Source organism: Salminus brasiliensis, chromosome 12, assembly GCF_030463535.1.
Source record: "Salminus brasiliensis chromosome 12, fSalBra1.hap2, whole genome shotgun sequence".
NCBI classification, from domain to species: domain Eukaryota; kingdom Metazoa; phylum Chordata; class Actinopteri; order Characiformes; family Bryconidae; genus Salminus; species Salminus brasiliensis.
In genome coordinates this window covers 31,105,976-31,115,733 of record NC_132889.1, presented here as the reverse complement: position 1 = coordinate 31,115,733, position 9,758 = coordinate 31,105,976, and the positions used below count along the sequence as shown (strand labels likewise).

The 9,758-nt window shown below is 41.4% G+C and overlaps 1 protein-coding gene across 1 annotated transcript in view; it reads right to left on the bottom strand.

The window, feature by feature from the left end:
• Positions 1–8,341: 8,341 nt before the first annotated feature.
• The window catches only part of slc6a16a (solute carrier family 6 member 16a), a 24,443-nt gene continuing 23,026 nt past the window's right edge, over positions 8,342–9,758 (bottom strand). Inside the window, exon 12 of the mRNA XM_072693022.1 lies at positions 8,342–8,437. Coding sequence (XP_072549123.1) covers positions 8,342–8,437 — 96 coding nt within the window. The remainder of the gene's footprint in view (positions 8,438–9,758) is intronic.

Below are 9,758 nucleotides of genomic sequence, written 5' to 3'. Positions count from 1 at the left end.
CAACTCTAGATGGTTGGGTCTGTTCGATTTGGCCTCGCTGATTAGACGCGCGGTTTCCGTGTAGCAACAGATTTTTACTGAATTGTACACCTAGGAATGAACGGGGCGCAAAGGTTTGTGATCCCTTCTCATGAGTCTATGATACAAACTAGTAACACCCAACCAACACCACAGCAATCACTTGGGAACGTCTGAGCACCCACCCACAATATCTGGGATGCCACAGCAGCTTCTTAGCAACCACCTACGAACATTTTAGCAGCCACTAAGCAACATCAAAACAACTACCTGAAATGGCATAGCATAACCACCTTTAAATGCTTCAACACTCATCTAGCAAGCACTTAGCAACACCATAGCAACCACTTGGGATAGGACAGCAACCACCTAGCAACGCCATAGCAATTCAGCTATTTTATGTTCCAACAGCTACTGATGCAGGCATTCAATTGTGCACACACAGCTCAGAATCTCAATCGAAAAGCACTGCCAACAGAACATGACGCTCTGAGGTCTAAGGTCACTATGCCTAGTGCCAAGCTTTGACTAGAGGTGTATAAAGCCCCCAGTATTGAGCTGCGGAGCATCTGAACTGCATTCTCTGGACCTTTGGGATAAAATGGAGTGCAGTTTTTGATCCAGAACTCATGATCCAAAATCAATACCTGACCTTACTGAAGCTCTTGTGACTGAATGCAATCAAAGCCTCATAGCAATGTTCTTATATCAAGTGTAAAGCTGTTTTAGAAGAGTTGAGGCTACTGTAGCAAAGGGGGACAAACTCCCTGTTATTACCCTTGATTTTAGAAGAAATGTTGGACGAGCAGATTAGTTGCATAGGTCTACAAACATTTAGGCCTATGCTGTAGAACATCTGCAATGTGTGGATGTTCTCCTAACTTTAAAAGGAACACTGACTGTTCAGACCTGTATGCCTTAAAGTCGTGTAGTCATGTCCAGTACTATTAATTTTATAACTATTAATAAAAACAAAAAAACATGACAAACAGAAATCCCTGATAGTAGATTTTTATATAGACTTCCATTAAAAGTTCTAAAAGACTGCTGTTTTGGAGATACAAGGTCCAAATCTATGTGGACACCCCTTCTAATGAATGCATTCGGCTACATGAAGTTGCACCCATTACTGATACAGATATGCAAAAGCATACACCCAGCTTCTCTAGTCCCTGTAGAGAAGTATTGCCAATAGTATAGAACTCTCTGGAGCAAATAAAAATGAACCTATTGGTACCATGCCTAATGCCAGACGTGGGCTTGAGGGGTATAAAGCCCCCCAGCATTGAGCTGTGGAGCAGTAGAACTGTGTTCTCTGGAATGATGGTGGTGCTTCATCCAATACTTTTGAGATGAGTTCTGGATCATGTGGGGTGGTGATCATCCAACATCCTGACATCACTAAAGCTCTTGTGGCTGAATGCAATCAAAGCCTCACAGTAATGTTTCAAAATCTAGTACAAATCCTTTTTCCCTGGACAACAGAGACAGTTTCACCAACAAAAGCAGGATATGCTTTTTTAATACCCTTGAGTTCAGAAGAAACAATTATTGAGCAGGTGTCCAAATACTTTTATAGATGTATAGTGTAAGGTACCTTTTTTCTCTGATCCTTGTGGTAAATTTTGGATGACTTGCTGAATCATGTCTTATAGAACGGACGTGTAATTAAGGCTAACACTGGTTAAAGACAGATTGTAGGCCAACCGCAGCACAGATGCTACCTGCTAATGAGAATGGCCGATGGCTGCAATTAGCACTGATTTTACAGCATATTCTCTCTCTATGTGTGTGTGTGTGTGTCTGTGGGGTGGTGTGGAACATTTATATATGTATGTGTGTGTGTGTGTGTGTGTGTGTGTGTGTGTGTGTGTGTGTGTGTGTGTTTGCATGTTTTACCATGTGTGCACAGGGGATGAAAAAATCTAGGATTACAGATTATGTACTTGTGAGTCTTCCTCTGCTGCAGAAAACAGCCTGCACGCTTCAGCTTATCTCTACTGCACTTTGTAGCCCACCATACAGCCTGAAACAGATCATGAGCGTGGGTGAGTGTGTGTATGTGTGTGGGGGTATGTGCGTGTGCGTTGTCTGGGGGTATGTGCGTGTGTGAGTGTGTGTGCACACATTCACATTCTCTGATGCCAAGCAGGTGTACGGCTGTAGGAGGCAGAATTCTGCTGTCAGACACACATACAAACACACACACACACACACACACACACACACACACACACACACACACATACACAGAATCATACGCCAGCACATGACCATACTGCAATGTTCCATCCTGGTGCTACAATCTGTGACATACTGCTGGTACACACATACGCACCTAAAATAATTCGACATGAGTCACCTGACCTGAGGCCTACCTTTAATGAAGAGACAGACAGAAAGTGTTTGTCTATTAAGAGAGACTGAGTTGGTCTTTGGCTAAAAGCTTGATTCAATGGCATTTATGCAGCAGTCATAAGTGTCTTGTTGGTCTCCCTGATTAGTCTCCTAGTCTCCTTCCTGCACGGTCACTCAGTGTGCAACTCTGCAGATTTACATATATGCAATATCTATTCCCTTTTTTTAATGATGGATTTAGCTGAACTCCAGAGGAAGTTCAGTGACTTTCATTTTTTTAGTATCCATCCCCTGACTCAATTAGGTCAGTCACAGACTCAATTAGGTCAGTTGAATTTGGTCAGTCACTTTGGTGAAGGGGTCAGGGGGTAATTATATATACAATCTCTATTTAATTGACATCCAAGGGAGTGAATGCTTTTTTATAGGCACTGTGGTAAATCAATAGCAGCTTCAGAATCATGTTGATGCTCCACTAGGGATAGGGAGAATGGTCTGTCTGTCTTTGCCACTTTGGGCTGGAATGCTGCTACTGCACCATGGAACTTTGGTGGAGCTGCACACGGTATGACCTTTTTTCATATTTGTGTACAACCCTGTAAAATTACTTTACAGTCTCAGTCCACCTGTTTCTTTCATAGATGCTAGTTCTGTATCACGGCTATTTAACATTTATAGTTGACATTTAATATGTTGTAAAACGTGTATTACCTTCCCCAGCTGTAGGGGGAGCCCAGGAGCGAAAAATACCTAATTCTCACATAACACTGCTTTAGGTCATCAAAGCATAACAGTTATTTATTGAAGTAAATAAAATTAATAAAACAAATTTTACATCAGATGCACTGTTTTTTTAATAGGTGATTTACTATACTATATACATCTTTATTTACATCATTAGTATTGATTAGTATCATTAGTATTGTTATACGCTTTTTTGCATGTGATGTTTACATCCATATATACTTGATGAAAACTATAATAGTTTAAAACTATTAAACTACCTGTAAGAGCTGTATAACAATTTCTTTATAACAAATCAATTACTTCCAATAAACACAAATAATGTTTTTATCAGTACTGATATGCCATATGGACAAAAGTACTGGGACACCTGCCAATTCATTGTTTCTTCTGAAATCATTATTAAAATGTTTATCCTGATTTTGTTGGAGTAACTGTCTCTACTGTCCAGGAAAGAAGGCTTTAAGGATCTGATTGCATTCAACAACAAGAAGGTTAATGAGTTCCATGCTCCACAGTTCAATACTGGGGGGCTTTATACCCCTCTAGCCGGTATAATATAGCCCTCTAGGCACGGTGACTTTTATCAATAATTGATAAGTAGTTTTGATCTAAGGAGGATGGGTCCCCCTTGTGCATCTGGGTTCCTCCCAAGGTTTCTTCTTATTGCTCTGAGGGAGGTTTTCCTTGCCATTGTGGCCTTTGGCTTGCTTACTGGGGGTTCTAGGTTTTTCTGTCTTGTTGATCTCTTGTCCTCTTACTGATTACTGATTCTGTAAAGCTTATTTGTGACAATGGCAGTTGTGAAAAGCGCTATTCAAATAGCGCTATTCAAATATTTGATTTCGCCCACGCCTGGCATTAGACATGGTGCCAATAGGTTCATGTTTATCCTCACTAGAGTCCTATTCTACTGATAGTACAGGGACTAGACAAGCTGGTTGTGTGCATTTGCACATCGGTGTCAGCAATGGATGAGGCTGAATGTATTCATTAGAAGTGATGTTCACAAATATTTGGACAGTAATACGGGCTTTGCAGTGTAGTTTAGATGTAGAAGATGAATAGAAGAACACTAATGATGATCAGAGTTCAGGTGAGCGAAGTGTGTGTGTGTGTAAACTGTCTGCTGATATTGTAATTCTTTCTTGCTCTATCTCTCCGTCTCTTACACACACACACACACACACACACACACACACACACACACACACACACACAAATAGTTCTTTTTTAATCTCGCAGTAAGAGGATGAGGCCTGAGCGGTAAAAAATTACATAATCCCACTGTCCCCCTTCGGTTTCCGTCTCTCTCTCGCTGCATGAGTCCATCCATCCATCCAACCGTCTTATTATTATACTGTTCTTTTGCTTCCCTAACAAACTTCACTTGCCACTGTCAGTATTACTCTAGAGGGAACCGTTCGGCAGGTAAACACCTGTGTGACCTTCTTTACTCACATTAAGAAGGACAGAGGTAAGACCTTCTGCTCTGTGTGTGGAACACTGCGGCCACTTCTGATGAAATTGAAATAGGTGACAGATTAAAGCAATGGAAATCCACACAAATCTCTCTCTCTCTCGCTCTCTCTCTCTCTCTCTCATCATTCTCCCCCTTTCTCTCTCCAATCTCTCTACCTCTACCTTTCATTCTCTTTCTATCTTAAATTTTCTCTTATTCACTTTCTTCTCTCTCTCTATGTTTTTCCTCCCACTCCGTTTCTTTCTTTCTATCTCACTCTTTTACTCTCTCTCTCTCCTCTCTCTCACTTGCTCATTCTTTCTCTCTCATTTTTCCTCCCTCATTTGTTTATGCTCTCTCTTTCACCTCTCTCTCCCTTTCTTTCAATCTTTCAGTTCCTCGCAATCTTGCAATCTCCCTCCCTCCCTTTCTCTCCCTCTGTATACCAATCTTACTTTTCCTCCTCTCTCTCTATCAAGTTTTTTCCCACTCTTTCTCTGTCTCTCTCTCTCTCCCTATTTTTCTCTCGCTCTTTCTCTCTCTGTTTTTATCTCATTCTTTTCTGCTCTCTCTTACCCCTCTCTGTCTCTCTTTCATTTAGTCTGTCTCATTCTTTTCTCCCCCTCCTCTGTCTCTCTTTCCCGCTAGCTCTCTCTCACTCTCTCCTCCTTGTCTATCCTAAATGATCTTCCTCTATATTTTCACTCTCTCACCCTCTCTCTGTCTTTCTCTATGCCCACCTCTCTCCACCTTTCTATTTATTTTTAATTCTTCTTACCTCTCCCTCCCCCCACCCCCCCTCTCTGTGTACTTACAGCTCTATGTATTTTGAACCGTATCCCCCTGCCCCCCACCCTCGCCTCTAGTGAACAGATTGGGTCTCAGTGGGACTGTGTCACCCAGGGAGAGACTACCCCCCTCCTGATACACACACACAGGCACGCACACACACACACACACACACACACACACAATTACGCAAATTTCCTAACAACATGACCTTCACATGCATCAGATCAGATAGAAACCCAACTGACAGAATCTCTAAATCAGAAATTCACTGTGTGTGAATGAATGCTACAGTGATCAGTGGCTGATGTGGTGAAGTCCAGCCTACTGTGTAGTGTTATTAGTAGTCAGCATGTTCTGCAAACCGTCAGAAAATTTCATACGTGTGAAAAAACATGCTAATACACATACACTAATCAGCCATAACATGAATACCATTGATTATGTTGTTTCAGTGGCATCTGTGAAGGGGTGGGATCTACATACTGGACAGCAAGTGAACAGTCAGTCTCGACGATGATGTGTTGTAAGCAGGAAAAATGGGCAAGTATAAGAAACTGAGCCACCTTGACAAGAGCCAAATTGTGACGGTTAAACGACTGGGTCAGAACATCTCCAAAACATCAGGCAGGTACCAGTATGCAGTGATCAGTACCTACGAAAAGTGGACTAAGGAAGTACAACCAATGGGTGCCCAAGGTTTATTGATGAGCCTATGGAGTGAAGGCTAGCCTCTCTGGTCCAATCCTACAGAAGAGCTACTGTAGCACAAACTGCTGGAAAAGGGTCGTGCTGACTAGGTCTTGTGGAGTCCATGCCTTGTTGGGTTAGAGCTGTTTTGACAGCACGGGAGGACTTACACAATATTAGGCAGTGGTTTTAATGTTTTGGCTGATTGTTGTATATGTGAGCTATACACACTCTACATTTAGGCACTTGTGTGCTACAATCTCATGTTAGATAAATGAGATTTTTGCCAATGTTAGATAAAGCTTGTCCAACCTAGCAACAGATGGTATGTGAAGACGAAGCTTAGATAGATAGTAGGGCATAATTGCATTCAGTCCCATTTAAAATACCAAAGGTCCATATCTAAAGAAAGAAGAACAACAGCAGGAGTGATCAAGAGACTGTGAAGATGGAGGAATCTGGATGGACTGATAAGAAGGACAAGTGTAGACGGTCAGATGAAGAGAAAACCCTTAGACTAAATGAGGGAATATGAGTGAAGGAGTAAATCAGAGGGATGGAGGCTGGAATGTGCTTAAGGAGAGAGTAAGGCAAATGTGAGGGATAGAGGGGTGTGTGAGCGCAGGTGTGAGGTGTGGTTGGTGTGTGTGCTGGGCTGTTGGACTGGCAGTGTGTAACAGTAGGAGCAGGAACGGCTTTAAATGATTAATCAGCTGCTGACTGTACAGCTCTCTATAATGCAGTTTCATCATGAACACACACACATACACACCTATAGCACCCCATCCTTTCAAACCCTGCCTGCTTCCACCAAAAACTCTCATACAGTGTTTATAAGTGTTGAGACGGTTGAGGTTCACTCCATCTTACTACAAATAGTGCTGCATCACTCCAACACATCCAAAATGGTGTTTAATCACTCCAGCCTATCCCAAATGGACCTTCATTACTCTAACATATTCCAAATGGTACCGTGCTTCCACACTCATCCCAATATTCTAATGCACCCCAAACAGGTGTTGACCACTCAACCTCATCCCAAATGGACCTTTATTACTCTAACCTCATCCCAAATGGTGCTTCTTCACTCCAACTTATCCCAATTTGAGCTGCAGTACCTGACCTTATCCCAAATATCTACTTAATCACTCCAGTGCATCCCAAATAGAGCCTCATCACTCTAACATATCCTAAATGGAGCCTTGTCACACTAATGCATCCCAAATGGAGCATCATCATGGTCAAAATGGTCCTTCCTCACTCCAACACATCCTAAATAGAGCTTCATCACTTGATCTCATCCCAAATGGACCTTCGTTACTCTAATTACCCCAAGTGGTGCTTCCTCCTTCTGACACATCCTAAATAGTGCTTCATCACTTGACCCCGTCCCAATGTTCTAATGCACCCCAACAGATGTTGACAACTCTAACCCATGCCAGATGGCCCTTCATTACTCTACCTTACCCCAAGTTGTGCTTCCTCAGTCCAATTTATCAGAAATGCAGCTCCATCACCTGACCTCATCCTAAATGGTGCTTCCTTATTCCAACCTATCCCAAATGGAGAGTCATTAAGGCCAAAATGGTGCTTCCTCACTCCAACACATTCTAAATAGAGCTTCATCACTTGACCCCATCCCAATATTCTAATGCATCCCAAACCTTCATTAGATGTTGACCACTCTAACTCATGGCAGACGGACCTTCATTACTCTAACTTACCCCAAGTGGTCCTTCCTCACTTCAACACATCCCAAACAGAGCTTCATAATCTCACCTCATCCCAAACAGAGCTTCATCATTTCAACACAATCCATAAATACTCTAAAGATCAGGGCTCTCCGTGTCTATGGTTGTGTGTGGGCCATTTAACTAAGCATGGGCCAGAAATTAGAAAAGAGAAATGAAATATATATATAAATATATATATATATACTGCAATTTAGAAGGGTGTCTGGATACATGCAGACACTGTACAATGCATGGTGTGTGTGTGTGTGTGTGATTAAACCCATGGGGACATGGGTTTTTATTCTAAAGGTGACTCCCACGCTTCACCCAAGCTGTTAACTCTACAAACACTCAGTCAAAATGCTGCTTTCCACAGTGCTGACCTCAGAAGAATCAGCCTGGTAGCCTGCAGTGACTGAAATCAGGGTGAAGATGGTGCATTTTAAAAGAGCAGATATTCCAGTCTTGTTAAATATCTGAAACCTGAAACTTCAGTCTCTCTCTCTAGATGCTGCGCAGATTCGCTCGGTCTAATCTGATCCATCGGTCATTTCATCTCCATCACGTGTGGCAACGTGAACGAGCCGTTAATCGCGTGCTCTCCGCCCTCTAATCCCGGTGCGCCTCGCGCTGCAGGGTGGAGCTGACGGGTGTGGCAATGTGGTAGGGGTGAAGAACAGCTGGACCGTATGTATGTGTGTGTGTATATGTGTGTGTGTGTGTTAATGATGAGCTATTTCAGGGGGGATTTCAATGTTTGCTTGCTACGCAAAAATCACATGAGAGCACGAGCTGAATATTTATACGTGAACTTTTATTTTTCACAACATTTATGCGATTTTCATGAGTTCAACTGTAATTTTTGCACAAACACAAACAGCTTTCATCGCAAAGTCACAACAAAGAAGTGATACTGAAGTTCTGCTGATAATGCATTCACCCTGTTAACAATGCATGATGTTTTTTTTTTTTTTAAATATCTATTTAAAGTTTTTACATGCATATAAAAACCCTGCAGCCTGCATAATGGTTAGAATTAGAGCGCGTGGACTGATCCCCGGATGCAGGGATGCTTTGTCCTTCAGGTGGAATGATTAGGTGACGTTACACCGCTCCTTTCCCAACCTAATCTCCCAGTAGAACTAGTATACAGGGTTTTTTTTCAGATAATTGATTAATTTATTACTTATTAAGATGCCATTAAGGAGTCAAAATTAAAAAATAAAATAAAAGCAAAAAAAAAGCAGATACCAACGTCATCAAGGTCCCTTTTTGTCAGAACAAATACGTCACATTTTAATCCAGTTTATTTCATGTAACAGAATAGAATTAGATGCAACTGGTAATTTTTTACTCATAATAATTCAGATTTTATTCATAAAACTGATTCTGTGTTCCTCACAAATGGGCCACATTTATAAAAAAAAAAAAAAACGAAGAATTTCTAAATTCATTTTGATTCTTAATGTAAATGCAATTAAGGGGCCATATCCGAAATAATCCGTATTTGTCAAAATTGCATTTTTTCATTAGTAAAATTTTTTCTTCCTGGTATTTCCAAGTAAACAGAGCGACGTTAAACCAACGTATCTATGTGCACGAGCCCTCTTTCAACACGGATTCAACGACGAAATGTTTGCTGGGTAAAATCTAACCTTTATTTTTTTTTATTTATTTCAGCTATTTGACTTTAAATACATGAATTTAACCATATGCTAAATCTGCACATGTCTCCAAAACAGGAAAAAGACAGTTTATGTGATGTTTGTATAGCAACGTTGCAGTTAGACCGGGACTTTACTGATAAGACTGTTTTTCTGGGATTTATTTCTCTTAAACGCGGTTTGAAGCTCAGACCTTTCGGTCTCTTCAATCGGTCACTGATGGAAGATTATGTAACAACAGCTCTGACTAAGACTCCATCACGACATGAGCTTTCACCTCACAACTTCAGCCACCGAGAA